The sequence below is a fragment of the Parambassis ranga genome, chromosome 17 (genome assembly GCF_900634625.1).
Source record: "Parambassis ranga chromosome 17, fParRan2.1, whole genome shotgun sequence".
NCBI classification, from domain to species: Eukaryota; Metazoa; Chordata; class Actinopteri; family Ambassidae; genus Parambassis; species Parambassis ranga.
This window is the reverse complement of record NC_041037.1, coordinates 6,164,244-6,178,198: the sequence shown is the minus strand read 5'-3', so window position 1 is coordinate 6,178,198 and position 13,955 is coordinate 6,164,244. Positions and strand designations below refer to the sequence as shown.

General features: G+C 40.5%; 3 protein-coding genes across 5 annotated transcripts; 2 read left to right on the top strand and 1 right to left on the bottom strand.

Annotated features, from left to right (window-relative positions):
- Positions 1-1,494: 1,494 nt before the first annotated feature.
- Positions 1,495-5,903, top strand: LOC114450159 (G-protein coupled receptor 55). 2 transcript variants are annotated; one of them, XM_028428128.1, is made up of 3 exons: positions 1,495-1,545; positions 2,370-3,102; positions 4,072-5,903. In XM_028428128.1, the coding sequence occupies exons 1-3, from the start codon at positions 1,541-1,543 to the stop codon at positions 4,270-4,272; spliced, it is 939 nt and encodes a 312-aa protein (XP_028283929.1). In that variant the 5' UTR covers positions 1,495-1,540; the 3' UTR covers positions 4,273-5,903. The 2 variants fall into 2 exon arrangements, with proteins under 2 accessions (XP_028283929.1, XP_028283930.1); XM_028428129.1 differs by having other exon boundaries at positions 1,516-1,545; positions 2,399-3,102.
- A 150-nt stretch (positions 5,904-6,053) lies between these two features.
- Positions 6,054-11,175, bottom strand: itm2cb (integral membrane protein 2Cb). 2 transcript variants are annotated; one of them, XM_028428131.1, is made up of 6 exons: positions 10,457-11,175; positions 8,561-8,689; positions 8,271-8,459; positions 8,071-8,181; positions 7,808-7,958; positions 6,054-7,201 (listed from the first exon to the last, which is right to left on the bottom strand). In XM_028428131.1, exons 1-6 carry the CDS (start codon positions 10,541-10,543, stop codon positions 7,110-7,112), a joined length of 759 nt encoding a protein of 252 aa, XP_028283932.1. In that variant the 5' UTR covers positions 10,544-11,175; the 3' UTR covers positions 6,054-7,109. The 2 variants fall into 2 exon arrangements, with proteins under 2 accessions (XP_028283932.1, XP_028283931.1); XM_028428130.1 differs by having other exon boundaries at positions 8,271-8,462; positions 10,457-11,171.
- A 1,301-nt stretch (positions 11,176-12,476) lies between these two features.
- Positions 12,477-13,663, top strand: hes6 (hes family bHLH transcription factor 6). The gene is made up of 4 exons (XM_028428132.1): positions 12,477-12,600; positions 12,694-12,780; positions 12,863-12,944; positions 13,189-13,663. The coding sequence occupies exons 1-4, from the start codon at positions 12,526-12,528 to the stop codon at positions 13,608-13,610; spliced, it is 666 nt and encodes a 221-aa protein (XP_028283933.1). The 5' UTR covers positions 12,477-12,525; the 3' UTR covers positions 13,611-13,663.
- Positions 13,664-13,955: the final 292 nt, after the last annotated feature.

Sequence of the window (13,955 nt, the reverse complement as noted above, 5' to 3'; positions counted from 1 at the left end):
ACAAATTAGAAGGCAAGGTCACTTTTTGCCAGTGGAGACCTCATTTCTTTCACATAGACAGTGGGTGGCAGTGTGTGTGGTGGAAGGAATGGCTCTACCAAGTGAAATGAAAGTAACACTGAGTAACCATATGTGCCCTTATTTTGATCTTTTTTTATTTAATCCAGTTCCACCACATTTATATGCTGACTGATAAGGGCAGGCTCTCACTGTGAAATTGTGCATTTTACAGCTGATAAAAGGTGAACACATATATTCTCACACTTGAAATTCAGTCATCTCAGCCCCGGAAACCAGGAAGCCATGAAATATAATCACAGTCTAAATCTGCTGCTGCAGTTTCTCACAGGCTTGAAAGAAGAAATTCTTTGAACTCACTCTGTCTGACACATCAACACTCAGATTGATACCAGCGCTGCGTACAGCAAAGGTACGGAAATCACAGTACTAAACTTACCCCTGCTTTTTCTCACTGCTGAATACTGTAAACAAACTAGTCATTGATCTAAAATCACACTCAGGCCTGTTCCTCTGACATGTTTCAACATCACGAGACAAAATAATCCCGTCACCCTGCAGTTAAGTAGAAATTTATTCACATGGCGTGACAAAAGCTGACAGTTTGCTGTTTTTTTTTATATGGTGGTGGAAATTTTCACACGAGAGTCCTGTGGTATTGGCCAATGCTGCAGTTTCCTCAATTCCACTTCATTTCATCAAGTTAGCACCTCCTGTTTAATCTATTTGTGCCCTTTACTCCTTCAGTCTAATGTCCATGATGTGGTGCTCGGGGTGGTGAAGTTGGTCTGTTGGTCAGCGGGTCGGTTCACCACTTCAGGCTAAAATATTTCAACAACTACTTACTGAATTGAGATTACATTTTGCACCAGTGATTACTGTGCCCAGAGGATGAATCCTACTGAACCTGAAGACCCTTCCACCATGAGATCATGATTGGTGGTTTTGAGTGAAATGTCTGGACGGACTTTGGCACAGAATGACTTCAGCATCAACCACGTGCCTCCGTGTCTATTCATGCTGATTTGCTGAGGGCTAGGCAGAATCAAGATGGCCACCACACTGAGCTTTTAAACCACACTTGTGTGGCATCCCTGATAAACATCTTTATGTTAGCATTCTTGCGTAGTATTTCCAGCAGTCCAGCAGTCATCGTTAATATATCAGAGGCTGATGTCTTTAAATGTTTGTCCAACAAGCCATTAAGAAGCCTCAGCTACAATAGGAAACAGATTTATCATCAAAGATTACTTTTTGTTCACTTCTCCAAACGCCATCTACTGCCCAGGCAGTTTGCGGTGATCATGCACACAAGGGATAAGGCCTGTGTGTGATGTATGACAGTAAGACCTGCTGGACAAGTTTGCCCTTTGTTGATTTTAAACAGCAATAATGCACACCAGGGCACATATGTACGATGTGTGGCATGACTCAGGAAGTGGTGATGAAACAACAAAGGTAGAAAAGCAGAAGTGTGTCTGGCACAGCACCGTCAGTCAGACAGACACTCTGAGACACCAGCATGAGGTAGGAGCAAACTAAATTTCACATTTAAACTTTGGTAAAGCGTTGCAGTTAAATGTGCTATCGATGAGTCAAATGTAGGTGTAGCTATTGTGTTAAATTGGTAATTTTTAAAATAGATTTTCCCTTAAACTATACAATATAAACAGAAACACGGTAAAAATACTTTCAGTTTTTTTGGAGAATGCTTGATGTAATTGACCCTGATCGTCATAATAAGTTACTTTTACAGCCATTGATGTGTGTCCAATGTTACTTTAAGTAGTAGCTGTTGTTTGCGTTGTTGATACACTGTCCTGTACTGTACTTGACAGTATTTTGCTTTCTCTGTAAAGCCGAAATTGAAAAGTTCACAACAGAAACTATTTTTATTTTGTTGGTTATGTTTCAGTCAAATCTAAATATGACCTCTGTTGGTGTTAAAGTAAAGACAAGCACACTGAAAATGATAAACAGCTGGGTATATTTTAAAAAATGAAAATGTTAAGTGCCTTATCTGATTCAGACACACAAGATCAAGCCACTTCCTTTCAAATCTTGGTATGGACTAGTTACATTAAAAGTTTACATTCAGAAAAAAAGAACATGCGATTTAAAGCAGTATGCATTGTGCTGTCAGTTCTCGTTTTGGCCTTCACTGCAAAACAAAAAACACCTTCATCGCTCCCACACAGCTCAGAGGTTTCAGGTGGCTTAGCATGGCGGTGCATCATACATACTGTATGTGTTTTTGTGTGTGGGAACACAGACAGGAAGGACACATTCATTTTGCACATACTTTTGCAATCCTGGCAGAACAGCTGAAATCAAATCTTATTTTCCTGCAGTGACAACATGACAAACTGTTCTTTTAAAGAGGTGGACGACGCCATGAGATACGTGGAGCTGATCATCTACTTGCCCATATTCATCATTGGTGTTGTTGTCAATGCTGCGGCACTGTTGGTGTTTTGCGTTTTTCTGCGAAAGTGGACCGAGACAACAATCTACATGACCAGCCTGGCTCTGATGGACACACTCCTCCTCCTGCCTCTTCCCTTCAAAATGCATGCCACTAACCACCAGTGGCCTGCAAGCTTCCAGCTGATCTGTTCCACCTTGGAAAGCCTGTATTTTGTTGGGATATATGGAAGCATCTACACTATTATGTGCATAGCTGTGGACAGATGGGTGGCTATTTGTCACCCGTTCAAAGCCAAGCAGCTGCGCTCACCCAGAGCAGCGCTGGTAACCTGTGTGGTGGTCTGGTTTGTGGTGCTTTCATCATTGTCTCCAACTATCTACCGCTTCAGGAAGGACGAGGAGAAGGCGTTTCAATGCTTCCACAGGTTTTCGGAGGCAGGCTGGAGCCCTCCACTGATCATCTGCGTGCAGGTGTTTGGGTTTCTGCTTCCTGCGCTGGTGGTGGTTTACTGTTCAGTTCATACCATCTGGACTTTGCAGCAGTCGGGCCAGCGCAGCGCCCAGAGCCGGGCCTGTGTGAAGATCATCTTCAGCAGCCTGATCGCCTTCCTGCTGCCTTTCACCCCGAGCCACCTGGGCATCTTTCTGCAATTCCTGGTAAGATTAAATTAAATTAAATTAAAGTTTTGAGCAAAAATCAAAGAAACTGGTTCAAATTGGTATGTAACAGCAGAAGAAAAATCTCACCTTGAGGAGTTGCTTTGAAGCTGATAGTCCCACGCAAAAGATTGTGGTGAAAAAAATATGATTTCTTTAAATTGTCCTTTACTCAGTCAAAAATATTACAGGGTCCAAAAATTATTAAATGTTCAACAGAACATTTTTTAAGATGCTTGGTCATAAACTCACAAATCGTATTATTATTATTTTGGTATCAAATTATATTATAAAACCAGCTTTTTGTGGAAAGTGTAGTAAACTCATTTCCAGTTGTACTGTTTTTAAAACACATTTCTTGATTATAGAATAAATGTTTGAAATGTTTTAAAATAAGTGAAGCAAAGAAAGCAAACAGCTTAAACATAAGACTAAAAAATGATTGTATGCTGTACATAACTACAAGGTCTGATATACAGTCCTTTAGATGTACTGTATAAAGTATACATTTATCATTAATAATATCACATTTCATCAACATCAATAACATAGGCCTCAGAAATTCTGTATTTCCTCACTTGTTTGTAGCCCCCATTATTCAAATCTTTGAGATAACTATAACAATACATACAGGGAACCTTAAAAACCAGACATTGCTCTGTAACATCTGGTAGGGTGAGATTTAAAAAATTCTCATATATGGCCGAATTGCACGATTTTCAAGCATATAGAAATTTTTGGCGTCCCCAATGAGGTTCTTGGTAAAATATGGGTTCCAACAAAATAAAATAATTCCATTTAATTGAATAACTGTTAAACAAACAGAATGGTTAAAAACAACAAAAAAAGCACAGATTTCTGTCAGACTCATTGCCTTTGCACCAGCTAACTGTTCTTATGGCAATGGCTCATTTTGAGTCAGCAAGTCTCTGATGTGTCTTTGTGTATACTATGTTGTGTAACCCATAGGTACGCCAAAAAATTATTTTGGACTGTGGGGCCCAGAGCAGCATCAGCCTGTTCATACAGGTCACCATGTGTCTCTCCAATGTCACCTGCTGTCTGGATGCTTTTTGTTACTACTTCATCGCCCACGAGGTGAGGAGCAGCAAACACTCCTTCAGGATGACAAGCCAGAGAAGAGCCACCTTCAGCACATCAGAGGTCTGAACAAGGGTTCAAGACAAGATAGAATTTGTCCTAAGATGGCCCCTGGCTGTGAAAGATCTGTGGTCGTTTCCAGTAGCTGACAAACAACAGGCATGCACTAAGCATGCATGAAGCAGGTCAGACTGCACTTGAAGGAAAGCTATGAACAGGAAAACAGTAGGCCCCTCTGTAACATCAAAGAAGCTCTAATACCCATGTATGCTAAAAATACATCCACCAACAAGTGACAGGTTTCTAGACTGATTAGGAGGAGACAGCTCAAAATGCTTTCCTGACGTTCAGTTGTAAAAACTGACAGTAAGCGAGAAACTGACATGATTCATTTTAGCTCTTTGCAGAGCTTTGTCTTGTAGATTCTCAGACGTGACACGCAAGAACATGAGGCCGAACAAATCTTTGTTTGAAAATGTTAGATTAGTTCAATGTCAACATATACAATTAATGATCAAATGTATTATTTGTTATGTGATCATAACAATATAATAATAATAGGACTTATTTATATCCATTTTCTAGTATATGAAGATGAGGACAGATTTACATTAAGACAAAGTGAAACAATGATTCAGAACAATTTTAAATGAATAAGCTATATAAATCTGACCACTTAAGTTCCTAACCCATATTCATTCTAATTATTTAGAATTATTACAAATATATTATGTATCCACCCTTTAAATCTTTTAATATATAAAGCATAAAGATGCAGCATTAGAAAGATGTTCTACCTGGTATAAATGTTAAAAATATCACTGACTTTATTAATGAAACATATTTAGAGGATTTGTCTCTTACAGTTTGACTGACTGCTTTTTTATGTGTTTTTCTGTACATACCCGACATACTGTTCATTATATATGTAAATATTATTCATATACATTTGAGCGTAATATTTTATTATCAGATTTACCCTGGAATGTGGATATAGATGTGTGATATATATATTTGGATTTTGTAAATGAGGTCAGTTTTTAAAAAGTGTCGGAAACACTCAATTACGAGATTTATTGTACATTATTGCTATGTCATTACACAAGAAACAAGACCTGAAACTATCATCTGCTTTGCATTACTGTGTGTCGATACTTTCGTTGTGCACCGTGTCCTATTTACTAAGTTTCAGTATTATTTGTTTGTGCTCAGTTGTCTTCTGTTTTATATTTTGTATTTTATTTACAAAGTCTTTGACAATATTTAGTTTGTATTTTGTAACTGGTTTGTAAAATAAGTCAGACATTCAAAATGATTGTTTTCAGTTGATAAAACGTATGATCAGACTTTATACTTTATGGCAGACTCACTGCTGGGTCAGTTTGACTTAAGTAGAAAATTACAGAAATGGTCAAATTGAAAAATACCCAACCACATTTCAGAAAGAAGGCCATCATGTGATGTGTGACTTCACCACAATGAAACTGCACTTATTCTGCTCTTATTAAACGTAAATGCAGGTTAACCCTTTGAGTGACTTTGGACTTGTGTTGTCTTTGTGCTTCAGTCTCAAAGGCTTTTCAGTCTAGAAGGTCTGTAAGGACACTGGCAAGACTACTGAAGAACGCTCCTTCATACAGCAAGATCAATTCAAACATTGTCCATTGCTCAGTTTTGACTTGTCAATTACAAAAAAACAGAAACACTAAAGACTAAACCTGCATGTGCACGTCACATCTCCTTAACTCCACAAATTCATACTTAATTGTTTAATCTATTCTAACTTGTTAGTTACTGATTGATTTATGTGAATACTTGAACTAAAACTGAAGACCACTGAACAAACTATACAAGTTTGATCATTTATTCTTAAAGCAGCAAGATATTACAAGAAAATTCAACTGTACAGCAAAGTATTCAAGACAAAGAATGAAATGAGCAAATATTCTGTCCTCTTTCTCAACAGAGACGGTTTCGCTCCTGGTTGCACATTACAAAGACACTCCATATCTTTTGTGTTGTTGTTAAGCTGCGACAAATAGACATTAACAGATATTATAATGCCAAGATAGGAAGAATTGGGAACTGGCAGGAGCGAAAGACAACAGGCAAAATCCAGGTGACGAGGAGGAAGAGCAAGACAAAGATGGGTTTTTAGCCTTTGATATCATCTACAGTGAGTGATCTAAACTATAAAGCCTTCTTTGTAAATATTTCACAGATCCTTAACCTCAATACTATGCAAAGCATCACTGACAGTAGACTTTGGTTCCTTCTGTCCCTACACAGCACTGCTACTAATTACAGTCTAAAGCCATTTGTTTCCAGGGAGTAGGAATGTGTGATACCAAAGAAATGAAAGGGAAACCATAAAGGAAGGAGTGTCCACAAACAAACGGTTGATTTCAGATAAAAATCTATGCATGTAACCAATATGAAATAAGAAGATTTACATTATATATTGCTTAGGAACAATCAAAGTTATATACACCATTCATTAATGATATAAACCAGCAAAGAAACATCTTAACTACATGAGGTATGTTTTGCCATTTCCTGACATTCAAACAAAATTACAAACATTATTAACGTGACAGCAAAGTGGACTGGGTTTCAAAAAAAAAAAACTCTACAAGGACAGGTCTAAAAATCTAATGAAATTCTCTGATGTAAATGTCACAACATTAACATCTTCTACACAACATGACGAGCTACAGAGAAATCTGAAGACATCTATACACAGTTTCAGTTTTAAAAAAGACATCAACATAGTACATGGAACGATAAAACAGCAGACACGGAAACAAACAACTTGCTTTTAAAGTGCAGTTAACCGCCTAAGGAATTCAAGAGGTATGGTTTGAAATTGGCTTCAGTGTTAGATGGCTGTGATTTCCGCCTCAGATTTAGAACCGGTCGCAGATGACTGTCTCCACCACAAAAGTGTTCTCAAAGTGACGGATGCTGTGGCACTTCTTTGTCTCACGCCTCTCAATACCTGGAAGAGAAAAAGAGCTTTTAGAAATTCTGTTCAGAAAAGAAAGCTAAGGATTGCTCATATGACTACTGTTGCTATGACTACAGCATCCATTTTGAATCAGCATTGGTGATCCCCTCAGATCACATCCATATATGTACAGAGGGGAAGTTTGTTGCATCACCAATCAAAGGCGTCTACGACAAGAGATATCACTCATGTGCATCACCAACTCCTCCACAATGTGTGGATGTGTCCACTGCACTACCAGTGACTCACATAGCAGGAAGTTCCCAGGCTGTTGCCCACATACCCACGCACAATTAAAGAGAGCATTTCACACTGTGGACACACCGTCTCAAGTGTTCACAAGGAAGACCCCAAATAAGGTCCAAACTCTGGTTTGTTTTCTGTATGGTCACTCTTGCTTCTCTCCTACATACCAAATCTGAACACTAGATTCCCTGTGACTCATATTATCGCTCCACAGATACAGGGAGATCACAGTGACACAGCACATGTCACATGACTCGTCACATCTCACAAGAGTTGATGTGAAGAGGTAGCGGATGTAACCCACATATCACACTCCTAACTTTATGGAGAGAAAAGGGTGTGTTTACTCACGTTGGCGTTGGCTGCGGCGTCTGAGGCGGTAGGTTTCTTTGCCGTAACAGAGCCTGTGAATGAAAGGGCCCAGCTGCCTCATATTCCTTATTCTCCCCGTCACCATCATCTCTTCGTGGATGATGTAAGTCTGAGGAAGGTACGTCCCTCTCTGTGGAAAATTGACACGAATGAATCACTCTGTCAGTGTGTCTGTGGGAGGAACATTCTGTACTTCACTATCTAATAATGCTTTACAGCATCAATGATGCCAAGTGTCTCACCTTGACATTAACCAGCAGCTCCCACAGGTTCCGTGGAGGCATCACCAGAGTTGTGTTCAGCTCAGTGATGTAGCATTTGTCCAAAGCAAGGTCATAATAAGCTGTGAGGCCCTGGAACACATAAGTAAATGACACCTGTTAAGCCACAAACTAAAAAATAGAATAAGAGATCTGGTGAACACAGAAATGTCTTAACATACCCGCTGAAAGTCGTGGATGATATCAGCAGGGTCACTGCCCCCAAAATGTGGCACAGGTACACTGATCTGTTCATAGTTATCATCAAGGTAGATGCCGACATTCTCCTCCAGTTCTTGCCTTCCCCTCAGGGGAGCAAACACCGAGTCCTCAAAGATCACCCGACAATGGAACAAACTGTCCTCTGGGATCTGCTAAAGAGAAGTGACAGAACCATGTTAGCATATGCTTTATGTTGTGTCATTTTTAACCACCGAGTTCATGTGCAAAAAGACAGGTAGAGTCAACTAACCTGAGGTATAAAGTAATAGCGATAAATGTAGACAGAGGCGAGCACCAGTCCTGACAAGAAGACAACCAGGCCAAAGGTGAGGCAGCACAGGCCAGTTGGAAAAGGTTTCTTGGGTCTGACAGGATGCCCCTGGAAATAAAAGAGAAGCCTGGTAAGATGATGTGCAAAAGTTTTCCAAAGACATTTTTTAAAAATGTGCAAAACAATGCTAATATTGTGCAAATGCTTTTTTGAAGAATATCCAACAATGTGATCCCAACTCTGCAAAACCTTTATATTGAATGCTGAAACCATTTAATAAATGATAGAGGTTCTCTTATGACAGAGTTTCAGTGGATGTTACATGCTTTAAAATCGTAAGAGGTAATTCTGACAGGAGGCGGCTGCCAACCCATTAGTCAAACGAGGAGATCTGATAGACGTAGGATCGGAATAAGGCATGCCAGATGCCCACCCACAGTCTCTCAGTCAATCTGCTGCCTCTCCCTACTACTGTTGCTATGGAGAGCGGAAGCAGAGAGAACAGATTGTGCCAGGCTCTGACGAAGACGCTGGCACGTGGCCGTCTGGGTCTATTATTGGAGGCCTACTTCCACACTCCATATTTGCAGATACTCAGTCTTTATCTCCCTCATTGGGAGTGGAAATGAGAACAATTGCGTGAAGCAGGAGTCTCTCGGCAGAGGTGGATGTAATAATAGATCTACACACGTTGGCTCAGACGCCTCGCCTCTCGTTGCAGCCAATCATAATCTACACAGTCGTTGACATCACGTCTTGTACTTGCGTTGACGTCAGAGAAAGGTGAAAAAGAAATGTGTTTGCAGAAGTGATGGATGCGTCATTCAAATGTAATGACTGCGTACAGCGGGGTGAGGCTTGGTGCATGTGGGTTGTGTGCCAGATATCTAATTATGTTTCCCCTCAGGGGAAGTGGTCCAGAAAGGAGGCTAAGTATATCTAGTCTCAATGAGACAGGTCTTGACTGAGTTCAATTCACTCAACCATCACACTGATTTCAGACTAACCAGTTATGATATAGTCATGTGTATTGAATTCACCCATCTACCTGTCTGTCTGCGTTTCCTTCAAGATTTTTTTTTTTTTTTACTAAATGCAAGAATTACATTCAAACACAGTCCTCATTACCATTACTGACACTTTGAACTGTTAATTTTGAGACAGCATACAAAGCTAAGCTGCTATAGCTAGTACCCACTGCTTCTGTACAGCAGTAATCTAAAGCGCTCCCTGCAGGATTCCCGTGGTATAACACCTTTGTAATTGACTGGTGCAGTAGCCCCATCTGACAGCTCAGCTGTTTTTATTTTATTTTATTTCGACAAGAATTAAACCCAAAAACACCTGAGGCTGCACCTCAGACGTTTATATTAATGAATGTTTATTTATATAAACAAATTAATGTGGTCATATTTAGCTGTGGGCAGGCATGCACAGGTCTAACATCTGCAGCGTGTGTCCTGGCGGTGGCAAAACAAGGTGACGTAATGTCAACATCCTCAGGCTATGACTATAAAACTCTCCCCAGTTATTATACTATTCCTGAACCATAAACTCAGAAAATATTGTCCTGCTTAGGCTCCTAAAGCAAAAATTAAGTCTGCAACCTTTCAACCTATAGACAATATTATGTTAAGTTAAAAAACAGTATATAATGCAGTATATCGTTTTAGCTTGGGTTCATATAGATGTAAAAAAAGATCATGGATTTACAGTGTTAAATTAAATCCCATTAACTGTCACGGGGATGCACGAACCAACATATAATCTACTTATCCGCTGCACAAAGAGACTGTCGTCTCATGCTACACTGAGGCACAGCAACAAAACACCACTCAGCGTGGAACAAAGAAAGACAAAAGTGTGCAAACTCACGTGAGCCTGAGGTATAATGATCCTGTCCACGTCGTCGTCTTTCTCGGGCTTCTGCGCCGACACTGGCTGGAAGGTGATCTTCACCATGTTTGTTTGTTCAGTGTGTGTTTGCTTTGAATCCTGTCTGATTCAGTGAGCTGCTTTCCTCCACCGGACCGGGTAGATTATATAGCGGCGGACCAGTCTCGCCCCCGGCGCTCGGTGACCTCAGAAGAGCGTCTTCTCTGACGAACAAGCACTGTGTGGGACTGAGGGGAAAGCCGCCTCGCCGCTGTCAAAATAAGAGTCCGTTCCGGGCTAAAATGTACAAACCTAACACAAAATCTTTAATTTGTGGGTTTACGGGCGTGTGGATAAATGCGCAATATTATTTAAAGCTGTTTACAATAAAACAAACTGAATGGATCTCACTTTTACGGATGTTACGCTACGTTGTACCCTTATTTTGAAGGCAAGCGCCCGATATGGTAGTGCTTTCCGTATTTTATTTAAAGCTGAATCTCCTTCTCAGCCGTGTTCTCCACACTATCATCCGGAAATGTAGTGATGTTTAAAATTGGCTCACTCGGCTACTACACTGCAATAAAGTTATCATTAGGTTACTACTACTGACTGTAGTAGTAAAATTACTTTCACATTTTAAAGGCTCATCCACTCCCACTATGGTCGTGAATGTTCAGGTGTAAAGTCATATTTGTGAATAAGGCACATTTAAATTATGCATTATGAAATGAAATGAAGTTTCAATGCTTGTATTTTACAAAAGCAGGTCTTGTTTTTTTCAAAATACATTACTCCATGTTTGCCTAAAGAAGTCATTTTAAAACATGGTGAGGTTAAAAAGTTGCCAATAAAGATGAACTCAAATTAATGTGATCTGCAAAATACATAAACAATACATAATAAATGCAATAAACATATGTACTGCATTAAAGATATAAGAAATTTATCCAACTTCAAACTGCTAAATGGGCTAGTAGCCCTCAGTCAACAAGAGAGGAAGAAGTAGTAGTATCAGAGTTCAGTTTTAAAATCATCAAAAAAAAGCAACATAAATCAATGTCTGCTGCACACTATGACCCACCGACTTGCTGAGAGCTCCAAGCCTCTATTCATCTGCACTACCTGATGTTAGAGGCAGAGGGTAAGTTGATTCTCCTGTCCACCAAAACTTGCTCATTGAACTAGAAATTGTACGTTGCCTAACTATAATCATGATGAAAGAAGTGGCTAAATTGAAATTGAACATATAAACCTTTCAGAAAAAGGTGCTACACGTGTTTTTCCCGAAATTGCAACCAGTAATACAAACCACTGCAACACTGGACATCATACAATACTACACATATCAGATATGCAAATTAATAACACATGCAAATCATCACACACAGACTATACACACATCTCCTCACCATATGTGACCAAGTAATGATTGTGTCCACACGATAACTCATATGAGCCACGTTTGGTGTGATTTGAATGTGAACAATCAGGATGAATAGACCACACTGCTTGTTTAGAAGATAAGAGTCATGAGAGTGATATTCTTGACAAATGGCCCAGATCGTCCAATTTACATCAGTTTAATTAAAGAGTAGTGGAGCAGAGAGCCATAGGTGGGTTGATGGTTCACAATTAAGCAACAAACAGTTCAAAATAACTAATGATCTAATGTGAGAATTGGCCTGTAGTGGGGAACACTCTCTCTAAGAGGCTGTGTGTCATATAAATACTATTTATTTTGCAGAATGGACTTGATTATCTTTGACTTTACTGTTTCAGGTGAAGCTGCAGAAGTCTCTCATATTATGTTGGTGCATATGCCTCTATGTGATGTGGGTCTATGTGCAGACACAAGCTGGAACAAAAGCTCCAACCGGCGTTCAGTGAGGACGAGCGTTGCGCGCCCTCGATGTCTCCTAGCCCCCCATTCACATGTAAATGAGTCTACTTAAATACCCAGTGCATGCCCCCTCGAAGCAGCAGTAACAGCCCCATGCTCCATCTGTCGCACTGACGGGCTCTAACGGCTCTTTGGATTATACACCCACCTCCAGTTCGGCAACAACATGGCCCCCATCCGAAACAACACACCCGGCATGGACAGAGGTGATAACAGCAGTGGCATCAAACCTGACAGAAAGGTAAGAGGCTGTAGTGAACACCGTGTGCCTGAATGATTCATAGTTATGATTTGAATGTGAACTAACGCGTTGTGCTCTTACTGTTTGTTGCAGATGAGAAAGCCTCTGGTGGAGAAGAAACGAAGAGCTCGGATCAATGAAAGTTTACAAGAACTCAGAGTTCTCATCGCGGACGCAGACGTAAGACTTTTTGACTTCATGTACCCGTATGTTTCTGTTAAGCTAGCTTGTGTTGCTAATGTTTTGTTATTACTCACTGCAGTTACAATCAAAGATGGAGAACGCTGAAGTGCTGGAGATGACAGTGAAACGAGTGGAGGGCATCCTTCAAAACCAGGCTCAAGGTAAACTTTTATGTACATGTCCATCTTAGCGTAAGTTTGAGCAAAAGTTTTACATATACCCAAATAATTCTCCTCAAGTTATACTTCCGCTGAGAAGCATAGTTCTTTTATAGTAAACAAACTGCGGATTAATATTACAGTCAGCAGTACACAGGTGCGCTTCGACCACACCACAGCCAATCAGAGCAGAGACAGACGTTTGGGTTCAAAATGAACGTTTAATTAACGAGTGTTTTTTCCGCAGAGGTGGACGCTGTGAACCGGGAGGCCTGTGAGCGCTTTGCCGCCGGCTACATCCAGTGTATGCACGATGTGCACACCTTCGTGTCCAGCTGTCCGGGAATAGACCCCACAGTAGCTGCGGAGCTGTTGAACCACCTCCTGGAGAGCATGCCACTGAACGACGAGGAGCTCCTTCGGGTGATGCTCCCGGACAACACGGCAGACTACCCCGGCTGTAACAGCACTTGGTCCCTGCCTGAGAGCATGTACACGCCCCTGGTGTCCCCGGCACCCTCCACCGCTGCCTCCTCCACGGATGACCTCTGCTCTGATTTGGATGAGACGGACTCCGAGCACAGCCAGGTGTCCTCCTCAGAGGAGGCAGACATCCAGGATGTGCTGCCTTGCTTGTCTTACTCCAAGTTAATGTGGAGGCCATGGTAGATGGTTTAAAAATGGAGCAGTAGGGTCAGATTAGTTTGGGACAGGCCTCAGTACATGACAAAACACTGCTGGAATGACATCTTGTTGAAAGGCATATGAGAAGCTCTTTGTAAAAAAAAATATCCTGGAACTAGAATTAAAAATATTTAATATTAAATAAAATGTGTAATTAAGTCTTTCTGCAGAGGTCAGTGACCTGGAAGTGTATGGGCCTGTATGGGGCTGTTGAGGGTAAATGCATATGTAAATATGTACTTGTTGAATATAAATAGGCTGTGTCAAAAAATAGGTGTCCCACTAGAAGTGAAGTGTCAGTTGTGTGTAAGTTATTTCCTCTTTAGGGTG

Bases quoted from the DNA above. Each gene is read 5' to 3' on its own strand.
- LOC114450159 (XM_028428128.1), top strand. The intron at 3,103-4,071 runs GTAAGATTAAAT...TGTAACCCATAG, and splicing joins GCATCTTTCTGCAATTCCTG to GTACGCCAAAAAATTATTTT.
- itm2cb (XM_028428130.1), bottom strand. From the start codon at position 10,543: ATGGTGAAGATCACCTTCCAGCCAGTGTCGGCGCAGAAGCCCGAGAAA. The intron at 8,690-10,456 runs GTGAGTTTGCAC...TTTTATTTCCAG, and splicing joins TCATTATACCTCAGGCTCAC to GGGCATCCTGTCAGACCCAA. The intron at 7,959-8,070 runs GTGAGACACTTG...AATTTTCCACAG, and splicing joins AGCTGCTGGTTAATGTCAAG to AGAGGGACGTACCTTCCTCA.
- hes6 (XM_028428132.1), top strand. From the start codon at position 12,526: ATGGCCCCCATCCGAAACAACACACCCGGCATGGACAGAGGTGATAAC. The intron at 12,601-12,693 runs GTAAGAGGCTGT...TGTTTGTTGCAG, and splicing joins GCATCAAACCTGACAGAAAG to ATGAGAAAGCCTCTGGTGGA. The intron at 12,781-12,862 runs GTAAGACTTTTT...TACTCACTGCAG, and splicing joins TTCTCATCGCGGACGCAGAC to TTACAATCAAAGATGGAGAA.